The sequence below is a fragment of the Amblyomma maculatum genome, chromosome 9 (genome assembly GCF_055883805.1).
Source record: "Amblyomma maculatum isolate TAMU_Amacu chromosome 9, ASM5588380v1, whole genome shotgun sequence".
In the NCBI taxonomy this organism is placed as follows: domain Eukaryota; kingdom Metazoa; phylum Arthropoda; class Arachnida; order Ixodida; family Ixodidae; genus Amblyomma; species Amblyomma maculatum.
The window spans coordinates 4,986,943-5,006,438 of NC_139352.1; the positions used below are offsets into that span (position 1 = coordinate 4,986,943).

Sequence of the window (19,496 nt, forward strand, 5' to 3'; positions counted from 1 at the left end):
GATTTCACATTTCTTCAGATTCGGGGGCTAAAACTAGGGCAAAATCATGTTTGCAGAAAAATTTCAAAATTCATATTTTTTGTTAAATTTAGAAATTGTAATAACTTATTCGATCTTTTTTAATCAGATGATGACAATTAGGGCTACGCTTCAGGCTGGCACAATTTTTTCCAGACGGGGAAAAAAATCAAGTTTTACTCGATATTTCAGGAGCATATTTGGGGTGCAAAATTCACTCAAAATCAGGTTTTACCTGAAAAAGAACAACTCTAAATATCCATTTCCAGCTGCAGTCATTGTGTCCTCATCTATGGGAATTGTCTTCTTAGTGACCTTACCTCTGTTGACATTTGAGAAACTACATCTTAAAAGCCAGATGAGTATAGGAAACGAGGGCCACTAATGCATGGTAGCTTGACTGCCGTTAGGCAAGAGCTCACTGGTATTGCAGTCAGTGGGTGTAGCTTGAAATTTTCACTTTACAAGGAGCATACGAAGACTGCAAAATTAAAACTTTCAGACAGATGCCAAGCAGTGGAAACTTTGTCCAGACCTTCTCCCCATTGTAACTCGACTCTAGTTCCAGGACCTCAGTTTCATTTCTTTTGACTGATTCAGGGGTGGAAGCAGGCTCGAGCATTTTGGAGCAGCTTCGGAGCAACAAAACGAGAATTTAGGAGCATTTGAATTTTGATTTGGAGCAAGTTTCTAAGGTGAAGCGCCTTTGATAATTGCAGATTTCTCTTTCTGAAATACAAAATCTCTGATCTGATTCCCTTTTATACCAGTTCAATGCCTTTCCAACTTCTCACTCATCTGTGACAAAACAAGCAGCCAAAGAATGTAAAGATATATATAACACAGGCTGACCTTACAAACAACTTGGAACAGACTAGCAGCAAACGGAACACTTGCTGGCACACTTCCTAACTGAATACTCACACACTCTGACATGAAGCATTTGCCTATTTTCACATGGTACATTCAAATGTTGAGATTACCACTTATATGCGCTCAAGCAGTGCCACTAATTTAGAGTTCAGATTAATGGGCACGACATTTGCGTTCTCTATATCTTATGCATATCCTTTTTGATCCTATGCCTGTGCTGATAAATTTCCGACTATTGGTCAGATGGCACCGAAGGGTTATCTTTTCATTCTTCAGCTTTATTGCTTCACTGCCTCCTGCAATAGTTCATCATTCTTTGCGTGAGCAAGGTGGGGGCTCATTTTTAACATCTTGGTATAGGCCCTATATGGCTGTCCAACACTCCTGAGAAGCTTCCTAGTGATCGACACCTATGCAGAATGCTTCAAGTATGATTTTGTCTGCCGTAGGCCTAAGAAGATTGTCATTGATAAAGAGGCTCGATGGTGAAGTCTTATTTTCACAGCAGAACCGTTAGAATAACTCATGCAGTTTTTTCAGTCGGACAAGTTTCCTAATGGCTCACAGTAGTTTGCGCTATCTGCTCCTCTTGCTGATGTCACTTCTCTCTCCACCAATTGCCTGTGGTTCATACTAAATTTACTTGAGAACAAATATTTATTATATGCTCCATGCTTTCTTCCCTTAAAAAAAATTGATTTGTTCCTGTGTTCTGCTAAATTTGATGGCAGAACCTCGAGGCAGCCAGTTTGGAGCAGTTTTGGAGCAATGTTGCAATTGGAGCAGGAAAAGCAGTTTCGAGCAGAATGGATTTCTGCCACAAGAAATTGTGATGTAAACATAGCAGCGCATTTTAGAAATTTTAAAGCATTCCTGCTAGCAACAGGAAAGTAAAATGTGCACTCACAAAATCCATGCCAGAGATACAGAGAGATAGAACCGGGGCCCTGCTGGAGTGACGCAGTGCTTACGACACTCATCTACTATTCCCAAAGATACGGGATTGAATCCCAGCCTCGGTGGCCGCGTTTCGATGAAGGCGAAAAGCAAGGCACCTGTGTGCTGTGCGATGTTGTTGCAAGCTAAAGAACCTCAGATGGTCGAAATTCCCGGAGTCCTCCACTACGGTGTCTCATAGCCAGTCGATTTGGGACGTTAAACCCCACAAACCACCATTTTTCTTCATTGACCTTCAGTTCAGAGTTAGCCCCGAGTTTGCCACCTACGTTATTACGCTGCAGACCAGGTAAGGGACATTATTTTCGAAGCTCTCCCATTAGATGGAACCGGGCTATCTCAAATTATTAGCTGTAGCAAATCCACAGGCTTCCTTGAAATTCTCGAGTATAAGAAAGTAGCGCTGTATATTGAACCACCATTTTTTGAGTCGACATATGATGCTGTGGCAAAGTGAATGTGTGCTGTGCCTGTGGGTAGCAATCTGTTATTTTCCACTTTACATCGCCTTTACGCAGTGAAGCCAGCCTACCAGCCTGGTAGCATTTTTGTTTGAATCGAACAATATTGCACAGTTCTTAAAAGTGTTTCCTTCTAACCACTGAAAGACTACACTTATACATTGGTAATTTTTTCTAATATTATTCAAACCTTTATATCAGAACAGCCTTAACGTTAGAATACCAGCTTTAAGGGATCAGAATAAGCAGCGACATTACATGCATACACACCAGAAGCCTGAATCAAATAATCCTGTGTGAAGAATACTACTACAATGATGATTTACTAGAGAATAGTAGAACTCGCACTGCAAGACAGACCGCTCATATGCGCTTGATCAGTGTTACACAGAGTTTACACTTCTGAATTTTCACCCAAGTTTCCAGTCTTTAGAAGTAGGATTTTTAAATTAGGCCTTTTTTTAAAGTATAACTCAATGTTAGGCTCTCAGCAGTGTAAAATTTGAGTGCAGCTCTTCAGGTATCTTACGTTTCGTGACATGCCGATTAAAGAATTTGAGAAATGTTGACACGTGCAGTTGGAGTATTATATTTTCAAACTGTTTTCTGATGACAATAGACATGCTACTGGTAGGCTTCAGACGATGGCACCCCTACTTCAGTGACATGTACAGCAACGAAATGAAGTTACCACAGGGACAGCCATGTCTAGAGCGCACCATCGTACAGCTGAACAGTTTGGCAGAATGATGTAGTTACGAGCACTCTGCCCCTTTAGCCTTCCTCTGACTGCAACAGGAAACTGGCGCAAAGTATAGCATGGGTGCAGTGTATTCTTGCTTCACAGAAAAGCTTATCCATTTTTTATATATTAAAGCATCGAATTTCCCGTGATTCCCTTTTGAGCTCGACTGTACAGCATAAAATGTGCAGGCATTTCTTTTAAAAAATCTTTGCATTAGCGTTGGTTTCAAATGGCTGCACAGAGGATTTTGCATGTATATTAGCGCTCTGTGTCCGTGTGCGTGGACATTAAACTTTCTCCATAGAGATTTGACAGTGTTCAGGATTTGCATATGAATAGAATGCATGCATATCAGAGCAAATTCCGTGTTAACACCTTATGCTGCCAGGATCTGCAATAAGGTTCGAATGTCTCCACTTGAACCTACAGGTTTTCTAATTTTCCACAAAGAAAATATAAATGCCAGCACCCTCCTACAAGGGCTCCACACACACACCATGCAAACTGTACCACGCTGGAAAATCACTTTTATTTCCTCACAGCGGTTCCACAGCAGCCGGCTGCTGTGATGTATTCACATGCAAGTGCAGAGCGAGACAAATAAATAACTCTTGAAGCGAACATACCAAGACTGCCTGACGATGCCCGCAGCACTCGCCAATTTCACAGGACAGTTGCCCCTACTGCCCTTTGGCAACGGCTGGCCTGTAATAAAATGCAAACCGGGAAAAAACGGGCTTCCACACTAAGCAACCACTCATTAAGCATTGCATACTGAGAATGGCATCCACACAAAACACACACAGCAACGGACCACTAACTTTTCCTGTGCACATACTTCGAGGAATGTGAGCAACATTTTGTTTCATGGCCACCAGCCAGGCTGGTCTCAAGACACATCAGATGCTCGTAGGCACAGCCCTTAATGTCAAAGAAAAAATGGCAAGCGCACGCACGCACACACACACACGTGCAAGCGCACTTGTTTTTGTAACAAATCCAGTGATGAGAATTGTGCGTTCTGTAGCCCTTCTCCCATCCGTCAAAAGTATTCCCAAACAGTCTCCTTTATCCCTTGATGACAGCGATGGGCCTGAGCTTGATGCACTTGCGGCTGATGCCAGCCTCGTGACAGGTGTTCACCACGTCAGTCACGTTTTTGTAGGACTCTGGTGCTTCCTCCATGACCAGCTTGGGCGATGCCACGCGGATCGAGATGCCCATCTCGTTCAGCTTGTCCAGCACGTCCTGGTAGTCCAGGTTGCGCCGAGACTTGGCCCGAGAGAGGGCGCGGCCGGCGCCATGGCACGTGGTGCCAAACGTCTCGCCCATGCCCTGCTCCGTGCCGGTCAGGACGTAGCTGCAGGTGCCCATTGTGCCGCCAATAAGCACAGGTTGGCCACTCAGCTGAAACACGGGAAGAAGTATTCTTACATCACCATCAGACAATTCGCTGTGGGCTAAAGGTAACAAAGTAGCCCCTATCCCATGACAACCCAGCACCAGCGAACTTCCTAGTCCTTCACCTCCAACTCCATGTTCCTGGCACCTACACTGTGTTAATTTTTGCTCATTGCCGAGTGTAACTTCTACTCTATAGCCAGCTAGCTGCAGGATGTGCACCACAGAAATGCTGAACTTTTTCACCACACCTTTATAAACTTTTATTGCGAAAGCAATACTACTCTAGGTTTCGCACCTTCAACGTGGCGCGGCCGCACCCACGTGACACTAGGGTGAGAGCTGAGCTACCAACTCAAGCGGTTGGCGTAGCGCGGTCGCAGCCATGGCGCAGTGCGTGACGTTACACCCTACGTGACACAAAAGTGGTCGGCGTGAAGCGCTAGAGGCGCAGCTGGTGCTTATGTGATACGTGACGTCAGGCACATTCACACGGCTTGGTTAAAGCGGGGCTTTATATGTGGGCTGGCAGGAGCTGCCAACTTGGGTCTCTCGTTTCACACGGGACGACTATGTCAGAATCAGCCTGCTAGGACCCTGGCATTCACGTTACCCCTATAGGCCACTAAGGCACGTTCATACGGGTTGGTTACAGCGAGGCTTTATATGTGGGCTGAGGAAGAAAAAGAGAAGAACGCTCGGTCACCCGCAGTTAATGCTTTCGCTCAATATTTGGTTGAGCAGCGTCGAACCCTTGGCATTTTTTTTTGGTTTAATACTACCAACAAGAAAAATAAAAATGCCTGCAGGGGCTCAGAAAAAATTCATTTAACTGGAGCTGTCTCAGCCTCAACACTTGGCGACATATTTGTAAAGCAAAAGCCTTTAATGGCTCATCAGTGTCGTCAGCAAAAGTGTCACGCTTTTGTGGTGCTCTGATTGGCTGAGGCGGGGATGATCTCATAGAGGTCTCGACCAATCACAGGGCACTATCGTTTGGCAGGCACTGCCAACTCGGGCATCTCCTTTCATATGTTGTTGTGTGTTGTGTTTTATGGCGCATAAGCATCTAAGGCTATCATGCGCCAAACACATGATGAGATCTGCTGTCCATGCAGCAGATGGTAATATGGTAATTAAAACTCATAATTTGTTAAGAAGGTTGGCATCTTTTAAGAACATACAAACGCATGATATATTAACAAGAGCATTTTCTCCTATGAGTAAGCTAGGGTGAAGAGGAATATATTCTGAATAAAATATTGGAAAATGCTTCTTTCTTAGTTCTTCTAGCTTTGTACAGGAATATAAAATGTGATTAATTGTGATAGTTTCTCCGCAAAGGTCGCATGTTGGACTCCTTTCATATGGGAGGATGATATAAGAATAAGCCTGCCAAGACCCTTGCATTGGCGTTATCCCTAGACCGTCTGCTCATACCGCTTGATTAAAGCGGGGTTTTATATGTTGGCTGGTAGCTTACACTATCTAGTCATACCGAATCAGGCGTCCGTGGGGGGCCTTTCATTTGGTGCGTCCTCGAACGTCACACCACACAGCCCATAGAAGCAGATGCAGTAAAACCAGGAATTGGTGAAGTTTCAAACAAAGGCTTTCGCCTTATCGCACTTTAGTGGTCCAAAGTGCCACATTTTTTTCTTTTTCTTTCTTTTCTTTTTTCTTTTTTTCATTTTTCAAAGACTAGAAAGCAATGGGGGCATATGATAGTGTCTAGTTGTGTGACTCCAGCGCAGTTACAGGACGGGCGCCTCACACCTTTCCCTTCTCATGACTACTACACTTCCTCACTGATATAGCTAAAGCCATCTGTGGAATCTCTTTGTAATATGCGTGTTTAAATCCGAGGTTCTCAAATTGGGTCCCGCGAGCCCCCACTGGACCCTCGTGACTGTTTGTGACTGTGTTCTTGTTCAGAATTTAGAATTGTGAGCATGAGTTTGATATGGGCATTTAATAAAAGTTGATTGCCAAAGGCAAGAAAACAAACACTCATGAAACTGAACCAAATGACATCCATGCACAACACAAGCAATACAGTAAAACCTCGTTTATCCCGATCTCGTTAACTCGGAAATTCGGTTAACTCGGACTCGTGGCGCGGTCCCGGCAAAACTGTGTATAGTTCAATGGTGTGAAATGCTCGTTAGCTCAGAGGCATTTAGCCGCGCACCGGTTAAGGGGGGACACGGCTCTTTGGCACCGAAAATCGGCCTGAAAATCGGATTTTTAATTTTTTCATTTTCGTATTCCTCGCACTATTCCGCATCTGCACGCAAATTTTCATCCTTATACCCCGCGTATTTATGAAGTTATAGCGATTAAAAAATGCAGTACCACACCCACTGCCCTTTAAATTGTGGACAAACGACACCCAATTTCGATCGCCCGGCGCATGAGAACTACGCGCTCCACCGCGGCGATTTTGGTCTCGTTCGAAAGCGCGCGTTTTCGGCTTATTTTTTCTTTCGGAAAGCAACCCTGTGCGCTCCGCCTTCCCCATAAAAAACAAACAAAAAGATAGCATGCAGCGCGCGCTACTATTGGCCGGTTAAGGCACGTGATCAAAATGGCGTCGTTTGGTTGGTTCCGGCAAGCTAGCCCTGAAATGCGGACTCCCAGTGACGCCATTTTGTCTTTCTGCCGACCACGCTAGTGCAACGCGAGAGTCATGCCAGGCGCGAAGAAGTACCGCTCTTTGCACAAGTTCGGGCGAAAGCAACCAAAGAAACGCGTTAAGAATGCGACTTCGTTGCATACTGTGCAAGAAGCAAGTGCCAGTGCTGCGGGATTGTGTGACGATCACGTTGCGGGCGGCGACGCTTCTCCGATTCCGCTGGACAACGGCGCCGTTCTTCGTGCCGACTGCAGTCGTGTACGTATTGATACCGCGCCTGTCACTAACAGTGACATAACTCAAGTGAGTGCCCGTGAGCAGGCTACGCTTGATAGACTGGTATCGACGCCGGCGACGGCACGAAAGACCGCGCTGTTCGCCGATGCAAGTGGTGCGTCCGCAGAGTCAGATGCGGACGGAACAGCCTCCTATGCGGTAATTGACCTCAGCATTGTGAATATCCTTCTGGATGCCGTGCGGTGCAAAACGTGTCGTGGATGCGTGCGTTTAATTACCAGCGACCGGAGCTATGGCCTCGCCGTAAAACTGATCGTGCTGTGCGACAACTGCGGTGAGATTGCGGCCGAGTGGAACTCGCGGAGGGTTGACGGCGAGAAAAGGTGCAATCCTTTTGAGCTGAATATTCTGGCTAGTCGAGCAATGCTGTCGACCGGTAACGGCCAGACAGCAATGAACGATATCTTTTCGGCGATGGGGTTGTCGCGGCGCGGGATGCACAACAAGACGTTTCAACGGCATCTGAAGAACACACTGCAACCCGCTGCTACCCGAGCCGCCACGACCGCTATGGCACAAGCCGCGCAGGCAGTGGCGAAGGTCTACGATGACTTGTGTTTTGGGCATAGGGGGAACATTGCCGTGTGCTACGACGGCACATGGATGACGCGCGGACACTCATCACATATAGGCGTCGGTGCCGTGGTGGAACTCTTCACTGGTTACGTGCTTGATTATGTGGTGTTGTCAAACTTTTGTCTGGGCTGCGAAATTGGTCCCAAGCCAAACACTGACGGCTACGAACTTTGGAAATCACGCCACCAGTGCCAAAAAAACACCAACTCCAAGGCTGGTCAAATGGAAGTAGAGGCTGGCAAAATTCTGTTTGAAAGATCTCTGCAGCGCCACAACATGCGCTACACAACCATGCTATGCGATGGGGACAGTCGCACGTTCAGTGCTCTTAAAGATGCTGCAATCTATGGCTACATTGAAATAGTCAAAGAGGACTGCATAAATCACGTGCACAAGCGTATGGGAGCAGCTTTGCGCAACCTCTTGCAGAGACACAAGGGTGCAGGGAAGCAAAGTCTTGGCGGCAGAGGAAGGCTGACAGCTGATCTAGTTGACAAGCTGGCAATATATTATGGCCGAGCGCTTCGATCAAATGTAGGTGATGTGGATGCCATGCAGCGAGCTGTGATGGCGACATATTACCACATCACATCTACTGATGACTGCCCCAAACACAGTTTGTGTCCTACCGGTGAGAAGTCATGGTGCCGCCACAACGCTGCAAAGGCAAAAGAGGAGCCTGCACCAAAGCACAATTACAGTCTGCCAAGAGATGTGGCTGATGCTCTTTTGCCTGTTTATAGTCGTTTATCAGAGAAGAGCCTGCTGCAGAGGTGCATTCGGGGGAAGACCCAGAACTCGAACGAAAGCTTCCACTCGGTCATCTGGACCTTGATCCACAAAGAGCGGCACTCATCACTGTTTGCTGTGGAAGCAGCCACAGCAGAAGCTGTGCTGCGCTTCAATGCCGGCTGCAAGCATACAGCAGCAGCAATTCTGCTAGAATGCAGTACAAATGTGACAGCAACTGGGTCCAGGAGAGCTGAAGAAAAGGACTTGCACCGTAGCGTACGTTCTGCAAAGAAGCGGGCGGCTTCGCTTGGCGTTGCTAAAACAGAAAAAAGAAAACACCGCGACAGCATGCACCCCGACTATGCTCCTGGTGCATTTTAATAGCATGAGGTCTTTGGGGTTGCCCTTCCTGATTAAATGCCGTGAGGCTTGAGTGCTTCCGACAATCCCCCAATTTTGGTAGTGTTGCATTTTTTAAAGATCAATATCTCTGGTCCTGTTCTTGCTATTGCTTTAAAAATTTTTTTTTCTAGAAAGGGAATCCTGCGAGTCTCATGAAACCAAGGTAAATGCAGTGACGACAAAAGAAAATTTGCTGAGAAGGTTATGTTGTCTTCGGTACCCAAATGGAATTTTCCTTTCAAGCGTTTCCTATTGCGTAACTTTGGCTCAAATTGGCATAGGCCATTAATTTTCGCTTCAGATCACTTTCCACCTGTTTCTGATCTTGTTGACATATCAATCATTGACATAATTTACACCTACATGCTGTGAAGTGTTTTTCCTCGTTTTCTCAAAACTGCAATTTTGAGGGTGCTGCAATTTTGGAGGAGAGATATCTCTTAGTCTATTTGTGCTATAGCTCTCATTCTTGTCTTGTTAGAAAGAGAAAACCTTCGACAGTGCCGTAGGACAAAAATATGTACAGTTATTATGCGGCAACATTTACCGAATTAATTATCAATCTTAGGTGCCAACCTGGGCTTTTATTCATAAAAGTTTGACTTATTGTAACTTTGGTTCAAATTCTTCTACCACGTTAATTCATGACTAGCGGCACTCTATGATCCTTCTAGATCACTCTGGCAGGGCTATTCTCCTCATGCCATAAAGTGTTTAGTAATTAACTCACCTCCAAACGAAGAACATGAATTAGGGATTATTTTGAAAGCTATTTCATCTACAAGAAAACTAATCAGATATTTGGAATCAGCATGCAAAAGTACATTAATGGTGCAAGTTTCAGTCAGATCCACCCATAAATAAGGAAAAAAGTTTTAAGAGGGGTGTCCCCCTTAACTCGGACAACTCCCGAAGGCTATCGCAACTTCCAGTGAGCCGCGCGATACTCGGCGATTCGGAGGCACACACTCCTTGCCGTAACCGACGGCATGGCAGGAGACTGCAGGAGAGTTGGAGAAACCGAAACCGAACAAAAGCTGCATGAGGAGCTCGAGAATGACGATGATGATAGTGAATGAGCGAGCAGTGGCTAGGTGGCGCCAGCCACCACCCGATGCATGGGTTTGGAGCTTTGGGCCGCCGGACCATCCAGCATCTACTGAAAGCTGCAAGGACGACGGGACGGTTTGTTCAGCTGCTCAACGCCACGTGTGCTACGCCTACGATACAGTGCCCTACGCTGCTTCATTCTTTGTGTTGTGGGTGCACGTTGCGTTCGTCGACTGTGCTTGTGCGTTGTGCCATCGCCGTCGTTCTTCATAGTGATGGCGACCGCCACCCCAGCGAAACGACCACAGCAGCCAGCAAATGATTTAGAAAGAAAAGTAAAGATATTGAAGGAGCTGAACGAAGGCATTTCTCGGCAAGAGGTAATGAAAAAGTATGGCGTCAAGAGAAGCACGCTAAGCAACTACGTGAAAAACAAAGAAAAAATTTTCGAAGCGTTTGACAGCGGCAAATTCCCCGGGAAGAGAAAAGGGCTAAGGACGGCTGCGCACCCGAAACTGGAAGAAGCACTGCTACGGTGGATTACAGATATGCGTGACGGACAGCTTCCTTTGAGTGGCCCGCTGATCTGTCAGCAAGCTGACAGGTACGCACAGAAAATGAACATAGAATCTTTCAGTGCGTCTGAAGGATGGTTCGCCCGCTTCAAAGAAAGGCACGGACTAGTCTTTAGAAACGTGTGGGGAAAAGGCAGCGGTGGATGAACGCCGCGTTGCTGACTGGAAGAGTACCGAGCTTCTGTGTGGGCGTAATTCAGCACGTAAAATGCAGATACAGGAAGCATGTGCTAGAACGGATGCTGCTGTGCAAGGAGGCAGGGCGAGAATGTGACCTAAACCTCCTCAGTGCAATTCACATTTTAGTGCAAGTTTGGAACAACACGCCGGCCGAGGTCATAGCCAACTCCTTCAGGCACAGGCGGGTTTGTCCGCCCTGATGACTGTGACGTTGAGGATACCCCGGAGCCCACTGAAAATATGGACAACGAAGAGGTGGATGACAGGCGCTTTGAATTTCTCCTACCTAGTGGTGTCCAGCTTGCCGACTACGTAGCAATAGACGATGATGCTGCCGTTGCTGGCCTACGACTGACGATGACATATTATCGGAAGTGCTCGACGGGGACGAAAATCATTCCGATGAAGACGATCGCGACCCGCCGTCGCGACGTCGCACCGTGCAGGAGGCCGCGGAGGCCCTCGCTGTACTAGAAGAATTTGAGTGTCGCGACAGTGAGCGTGCGCACCACCACCTGATGGGGTTGAAGAAAATCGTTCTCGCGCAAATTCCGGCGACTAGGCAAACAAAAATAACGCAGTTTTTCATGCAATAAAGGTATGTTTATGCGCCGTACATTTTTCTTGTTATTTTCATGATCCATTCGATAATCCGGAATTCGGTTAACTCGGACATTTTTTCCGGTCCCTTGAGATCCGGATTAACGAGCTTTTACTGTATCAACATTGCCCGATGTCGTTTTTGGTACATATTGGAGGCTGTCGCGGTTCCTTGAGGGAAAAAAGTTGAAACCCTGGTCTAAATCATTCACTGAAACCAAAGAAACTGTTTCTAGCGCGAATTTCTAACATCAGTCATGTTGAAATTATGCCATAAAGAAGTATTAAGATACACCGTGTCGCAGGAAGAAACTGCAATCAACAACTATAATCCACTGTGGAACAAGCAGACTCTGCATTCACTTTGTCACATGGTTTTACGGCGTAAGCGCTGCCTGCAGATACTCAAGGCGGCACACCCAACCTGGCTTCTTGTGCACAAAGTTATTCCAAGAGAGAAAATCACGAGAAGTTCCCCTTGGAAGGCATGGCACGCACTTTAACAATGATGAATGTTCCACTGAACAAAAGTTTGATAAACACTACCAACACTGCTATAGCCTTGCATGAAATTATTTGAAATATCCAGGATCATTGAGTGTTTTTCCCTTCCTTCGTTGGTTTCACAATTCAACTATTTTGAACCAAGGTATGAGTAACTTTTATCACCAATCTTCAAGATGGCTACAGTGGCCTTTGCCCCCAAAGCTCGGCAGGAGAAGCCAACTTTTGGCATTGTGAACAAGTCGCAATGATGGTGGCTACGAAAGTGGAAAAAAGGTGGCTTGCATCATTGAGAAAGAGTAGGTACTGAAACAGTTCAGCAGAGCAGGGAATGAATAAAAAAAAACCAAATGGGCACAAAACTGGGTAGCAACGATGGTGCAGCGATGACAGCGGCCACTGCTGCGTGAAAACTGCATGTGTTAACAGTTTGGACGCTTTGCTGTCGACGTCGCGCATATTTCAGAAGTATTACCTCAAATAATATCAAAGCATCCGTTACGCCGATATTTTTGCAAACAGTCGTCACTTTTTCAGAGCCCTCAGTGGTAACGTGATCACATTACAATCTATGTTTATTTTATTTTTGCGAGGTCTCAAACTCTCCTCTTGTGTTATTTAGGTGTAAACACAGAATTTTTCCACGTTTAATGGTGCTGCGATTGCAGGTTCTCCAAGACCGCTTCTCTAAGCTCCGCAGGCCTTGATCGGGTACCTCCCGGGACAGGAAAGACACATTTTTGCTATGCAGCTGTTCACTCTTCGTTACGTCGTGTTTTCACCGTTTTTATTAACAATGGATGTTTACCAACTCGCCCAAAAAAGTATCTTGTCCACTCTACCTTTGAATGCAAGCACTCAATTAGAAAGTTTAGGAGGTTTTATCAGCCCTGCAGTGGATATAACCCGGTTGGAGACAATGACGAAAGCCATGGCAGACAGGGCATAGTGACAAAGAGGGAGTGTAAACAAGACAAGCATTCATCCCCTATTCACCCCATTCTTTCACCCTGCACCGCCATACCTGGTAATCGACAGGGATGAGCGGGTGGTGGGGTGGAAAGGCCCGCGTCGAGCCCTTGCGGTGGACAAGTAGGGTGCGCATCTTTCCGTCCACCACGTGCTGCTCCACCTTGGCAATGTTGTGAGACACGTCGTAGATGACGTGCATGTCCAGGTCGTCCGGGGTTGTGTTGTAAGCCTTAGCAAACGCCTGCACCACATGAGGCAGTTAAAAGAAGGGTCAAGCAACAGGCACCACCACTCTCACTCAAGACGTGCACGTTCAGTTTTCCAGGCTTCTCAACTGGGGGCACACCAAATTCTGCGAGATGCTGCTCAGTATATATGAGAAATGCGCAACAACTTAGACAGGACACAGGACATGCGCTCAACGCTCAATGCGCAGCAACTTAGACAGGACACAGGACATGCGCTCGTGAACTGTTGTATGTGTTTCTTCCTGTGTCCTGTCCAAGTTGTTGCGCATTTCTCTTATATACTATGCAGAACCAACTAGCCCGAAATCACGCTCTTCTGATGCTGCTCAGGGACCCTGCACATTCGCTTAACCCCCTCTCCTGCATGCACTCATGAAAAAACAGATGCACAGCCCCAGAACGATTAGTGCCCAAATTCAATCAATAATGAAGGGCTGTGAGATTGAACAACAGAGTTGTGCGAATAGCAAAATTATGGGTGCGAAGCAATGCAAAGAAAGCCTATTGAAAATTTTGAATTCGCCCAGGAGACAGTGCTTCAGAGCACCCCTCGCATTATATTCAGAACGTACAGTGCGAATTGTTTTTTTTCTCTAGCTTTTCAGTGCAGTTAAACCGACCTTTCCCATAAGCCATTGGCGCAGACCATGGTGTGCAAGCACAGATAAAGTGGCCACGGATGAGGTAAGAAGGCGGCGCAGGGCGTTGAGAAAGAGAAGGCGCTGAAAGAGAGTTCACTGGAATAGGAAAGGCAAGGGGCCCACAGGTATAGGGCTGGGCAGCTCGAAGCACAGTAGCGGTGGCATGGCGGTGATAGCGGCTGCTGCATAGAAACTCTCATGCAGATCTGAAATGATGCCTCTTCAATAATGTCAATGTAACCGCTGCGCCGGTACATTAGCGTACCATTTGCAATTTCCCCGTAGACACTTGGCTATGGTTGGCCTTAACAGTTCGAGACTGCACCCAAATTGGCTGCGAGCGGTTGTCAGGAGCACTTTTTAAACATTATTTGCACATTATTGGCTCTACGTAAAAATTTCAAATCTGACTCAAATACTTAGAAAGACCACCTATATGAATTGCCGGCATTAGAAGTTTACCTTGAGTAACATTTCAGGGGCCCTTTAACCCTAAAATTACTGTTAGCCGAGACAGCTTCAAATAATAATAATAATAATAATAATAAAGAAAGAAAACAAAACAAACAAAAAAAAAAGGCAGTAAAGATACAACTGCTGTTAATGTGCCCAACAGGTGCGCAGCAACAAATGAAGCTTGCAATAAGAGAACAGACTTGCATACATAGCATACTTGTCAATGAAGCAAGCTACAGCAGCATGAAGCAACCAAAAACGCATTCGCCCCTAAGTTCTTTATGTCTCTGACAGGGTAAAAAACGGGAGTGAGCCTAATCCATAGCAAAAACCAGGCAGAGAATATTGTGTCTAACGACAGGGTGCTGAATTAGACTGAAGCAAAGAAATTGGTGCTAAATGCAGATGCAGCACCCTCTCTACTCAATGGGGGGGAGGAGTTAAAAGCCCTCACCTGTCGGCTGAGGAAAGTCATGCTGCTGCGGTTGACCCATGCAAAGTTTGCTGCGGCTGCCATAGACTTGAGGTAGTCCTGCCCCTCGGCTGAGCGGATTAGGGCACAAGCCAGCTGCCGGTCGTTGACATCAATCTTGTCCCGCTTCATGGCTTTCTCCATGGCCACCAACGCATCTGCACACACAGAACACAGGATGGTCCCCTGCCTTTCAACACCACTCTAGTAGAATGCCCACCGTTGCCCTGAATGCCCAGGTTCCTCTCCTCTCCCTTAGGCCTCCTCTACCAACATTAATAAATTTTTTACACCTAAGGAAAACAAGTGGCCTTTGGCATGTGTTCAATGCACCGGTTGCCATGCAGTGAAGCCAGCCTGGCTGATCAAATCCTTGCGGTGGCTTTGATGTGAACTGTTTCACTGCTGAAGGCGACACAGAAATCCACTGTACCACAATTTCAATTATGACATTACTGCATTTACAGTGCACCAGTAATAAAATGGGTCTTCTCATGACTAGCCGTGGCTTTTCCCAAAATGCCATTTGCTGCAGGTTTGATGCAAGTCTCAACTCCAGAGGCACCTGTAACACGGGGCACGGAATGCCAACTCCGACACGATCCTGCCAGATATTTGTCCACACACCCGCGGCCATGAAGCGGCATGTGAAGTTAGTCACTTCAGTAAAAGTACATCCCCTTTTTTGGCACCTGGCAAGGCGGTTGTGGTTGCCGTATCCGTGATGTGCTGCCAGTATGCTGGCAGGCAGCATACTGAAAGCAGACCGGCCAAAGTAGGACCCTATATCCCATCAGCGCTAGCTGCCACCATGCCACAGGCACTGTACACCCAGATCAACACTGCGTGAATAACACCAGGGTGTCTAGCAAACCACAATTTTCAAAATCCCTTACTTTTCCGGGTTTTCCCCTGATGAGTGAAGAGGCTCAAAAATGTAGCTGCTGATGATAATGAGCATAGACAAATAATTCAAAACAAAAAGCTATTTATTAATCATATTTTGCAGTTTACAATAGTGAAAGGCGGTTATTAGTGTTAATGGCGGGTAAAAACGTCGCAAGTTTACTGAAAAATAGAAGCGCACTGACGCCAGCCTCAGCAGAGCTCTTTGATACTACCACTTGCGAAATTTCCTATAGGCCCCATGTATCAAAAAACGGCGGTTTTGATTGGTCAAAATTCGGGTGTATATAGGGTGCCTCGATGCGAAGTACCTAGGTCACGGCCGGTCTCGAGGGAGAGCGCTTCTCTTAGCGCGCTCCCCCTTGAGACCGGCCGTACCTAGGTGTATAGTGGCGGCGCTCGTGGCCATAAAGGAAACTGCGTCAAGCTGCAAACTTTCAGATTGTTGATAAATGCGCAATCAGCTGGAAAATAAAATTATAATAGAGTTGAACGATGAGCTAGTTGGTCACACATCTGCTCTGCTGCCTTCTTCCAAGAGAAATAAAGTTAGTTGACTTACAGTAGCGAAAATTCCTAAAGAGAACAGCCATGGAGTTAAGACGAGACGCGGGTCTTAGAACGGTTGTAAATGGTCAAAAATCGATTTTGAGAAAAACTCATTTTCGGAATGTTTATCCTTTTGAGGACCTGCACATTTCAAATTATTAAAGCTGAATTCGGTCAAGAAATGCGATAAAATCTGCTTTCAAAAGCGTCACGGCAGCCATAAATGCCGGCAACAAAAGTCACCGTGCTGCAGCCGGCCGATTGCCGCCACCTTGGGCTTTGTTTAATATTTTGTACCTGAAATGCGCAGCAATAAACATTATTTTCTTTTACATTTGGCACGCGACAGCTTTAGTTTATATGCCAATGAAAATAATCATTATTTTTCTCCCATTCTGTTCTAATTCTCGGTCGCTCATTATACACATTTTGTTGACATCTGTACAACCGCCTGAACATTAAGGCTGTTGATTGCTGATGCACATTGACACTGTGCAAATGGACAGAAGTGCAAGAATTAACACATGGCATGGTAACCGTTGCACATCAAATTTCAAGCCTTGGCTTTCGCCCTGCTGCCTTTAAAAAAAGGCATTTTCTATGCCCCAACTGACGAGAACTGTGCACAATAAAAGCAGCTGGCGCTAGAATTATGTAGAGGCAGGCATGCATGAGCAAACTTTGCCTGCTCTGTGGACCCTACATTTTTGCTGCTGCCCCCATCCACTAACATCTGCTCAGACAGAGAACAATCCCGAAGTGTTTAGGATGTTTCATGCATGCCAGCTGTAGTAAGGGCCAGAAAACCTTACAAATTCCAGAGAAGCATAGTGCCCTTATTGAAAGTAAAATAAAAAACTGTTTTCATGCAGGCTAGTTACTTTCTAGATAGTTAATCTAGCTAATTCGAAGTCATTCGGAGCATAAGGTATGCTCGAATTAACTAGGCTTCTGAATTAACCAATTGCGATAAAAGTGGCACCATTCAAAAATATTTCACTGCGAAAATGCACTTCACATGCCCCTGCTTCGTACTGCCGCCGGACCTTGTTTTGCAATTCCCAGCGGGATCTCAATGTGGGGTGCGCGCAACTTACAGCCATGAAGTACTGTATAAACCAGAATATAGGTCATTTCTTTAAAAAAAAAAAAAAACAAGCTAAAGTTGCTTTTTGTTTTATATAGTGGTCTTTAGCAGAATTTGAGGCACAATCTGGCGACAAGTGGCGTGCCTGCTCGTGAACAGACAGCAAAAACGTTAGACATCCTGAAGTCGCTGGCATTGTCCCGTTCCCCCCCCCCCCCCCCCCCCCCCCTCGTCGCAAGCGCATTTATCTCTGCGTGCACTCTTTCGTTCGACACATGCAACCTTTCAAGAAATGCTGCGGAAGCAACACGCTTGATGAAACTAGATGACACACTCTCGGAGGTGGCGAGCAGCAAGGAGTCGTCTTCTTACAACGCTGTTGAAAGCTTAGAGTGAGATCGTAGCTCCGGTGATGCAGGGACACAGCCGATGTTGTAAATATATGCGCTTCTCCACTTTCTTTTCTTGTTTCATTATTTTTTTTTGTCACTTCACGGTAAGGGGGTCGATCAATATTCCAACTCGACATATAACACTGTTTAAACATGCTACAAGGCCAGCAAAGATCAGGAGCAAAATGGCACTTCACACTACTTTTCACACTTTTGGCAAATCTGCATGGGCATGTAGTTTTCGATTCCACAGTGCGTGCATGCCCTGAGGCTAATATTTGAAGCTGCTCTCGCGGTACTACCTACCAGTCATCTGGAGGAGTGAATGCCAGTGCAAACTAGCCAGGCAAACAACACGCAAGTCTATTTCCTACAGTGTGGCCCATCTGCATACGAATTAACTACTCTCATAAGTCACCTCCTAGAGCCCAGAATACACAAGAGGGCCACGAGCAGTTTTGGTTCATGTTCCAGTGGGGCACTCAGTACCACTGACAGCACCACGCAACCCAGAGAAGGGACTAAAAGGCGGGCTCTGACCTAGCCGCAACTGTGCGCTCTTGGAAGATTCAGATTCAGTCTCCCGGGTGCCTACCCCAACTGCCTCGCATGGTGCTGTCTCCACCACGAATGCCATTTGCCCCTGTGATGCGAAGTCGCAAGAAAACTTTTACCTAGGGGCATGCTAGTATTTGAAATTTAGAATAGAATCGAATACGTCCATTATCCGACCTGTGTTTGTATTCGAAGAACTGATATTCGCTCGCAATTTTTCGAATATTGAAAAATGATCGCATAAACCGAAAAGTTTTCGAATTTTCTCCGCACTGCCTGAATGTATGGGCTGTGCAGTGAAGCAACCTCAAAATTCGACGGGGTAGTTTTGTGGAAAGGGGCTTCCCCGGCAGAGTGCGTAAAGCGAAGCACTTGATAATCAATGAGAGGAACATTGTTCTTCCTTCGGTTTCATCTTAAATGCAGGCAACCATCGTTCAGGTGCCATCAGATAAAATTACTGTGATGCAAACAGTCAAGTTTTTTTTCCAGGCCCACTCAATATTTCGAGTTTTCAGTTGATTCGGACATTTATCTGGTTCCTTGAAGGCCGAATCGAACGTTTACTGCACTCAGCGGTGATATGACAGCTCCATCCGGTTTCATGCAGGTCTTACTTCTACAAAAATTCAGTACATGGAACCTATGTAATATTTATACTGGATTTTTTGGCAGGGTGTACACTTGTGTGCAATTCTAGTGCAGTTGCAAAGTGAATTTCAAAACAAGCAATAGAGACGATGCTAGCTGTTTAATTTTTCTTTTTCAGTAAGCAGATATTCAGTATTCAAAGGCATTTTCCCCCCGATAATCGCATTTGATTCATATTTGAAAATTTCAACATTCGCACACCTCTACTTTTACCCGCGCTCCCTATTTGCTTATATTCTCCTCCTCCTTTCTTCAGTTAATACACAGCACCTTGCCTGGAACACAGCTGCAGTCAATAAGCAAAGATACGATGCTGGCACCAAGGTTAAGCTGCTGTCATAAATATGGGTTGTCAACACAGACTTCTCTGCATTACGTCCAAGCCCAAGAGTGCTTCAAATCATCCAGCAGCAAAAACCCTGTGCACGCGGTCAGATATCTTAATGTGGATTCCACTCTCCCGCAGAAATGCAGAACAGCGCACCTGTGTCTTGACAGACGCCATAGTCAGTCCTGAAAACTGCTAAACCGGTTCTGCATCAAAGTCAGGTGAGCGCATAA

General features: G+C 46.0%; 1 protein-coding gene across 1 annotated transcript in view; it reads right to left on the reverse strand.

Annotated features, from left to right (window-relative positions):
• Positions 1 to 3,564: 3,564 nt before the first annotated feature.
• The window catches only part of RtcB (RtcB RNA ligase), a 29,850-nt gene continuing 13,918 nt past the window's right edge, over positions 3,565 to 19,496 (reverse strand). The window contains exons 9-11 of the mRNA XM_084577966.1: positions 14,778 to 14,953; positions 13,031 to 13,219; positions 3,565 to 4,461 (exon numbers count right to left, since the gene is read on the reverse strand). Coding sequence (XP_084434092.1) covers positions 4,123 to 4,461; positions 13,031 to 13,219; positions 14,778 to 14,953 — 704 coding nt within the window. The 3' untranslated portion in view covers positions 3,565 to 4,122. The remainder of the gene's footprint in view (positions 4,462 to 13,030; positions 13,220 to 14,777; positions 14,954 to 19,496) is intronic.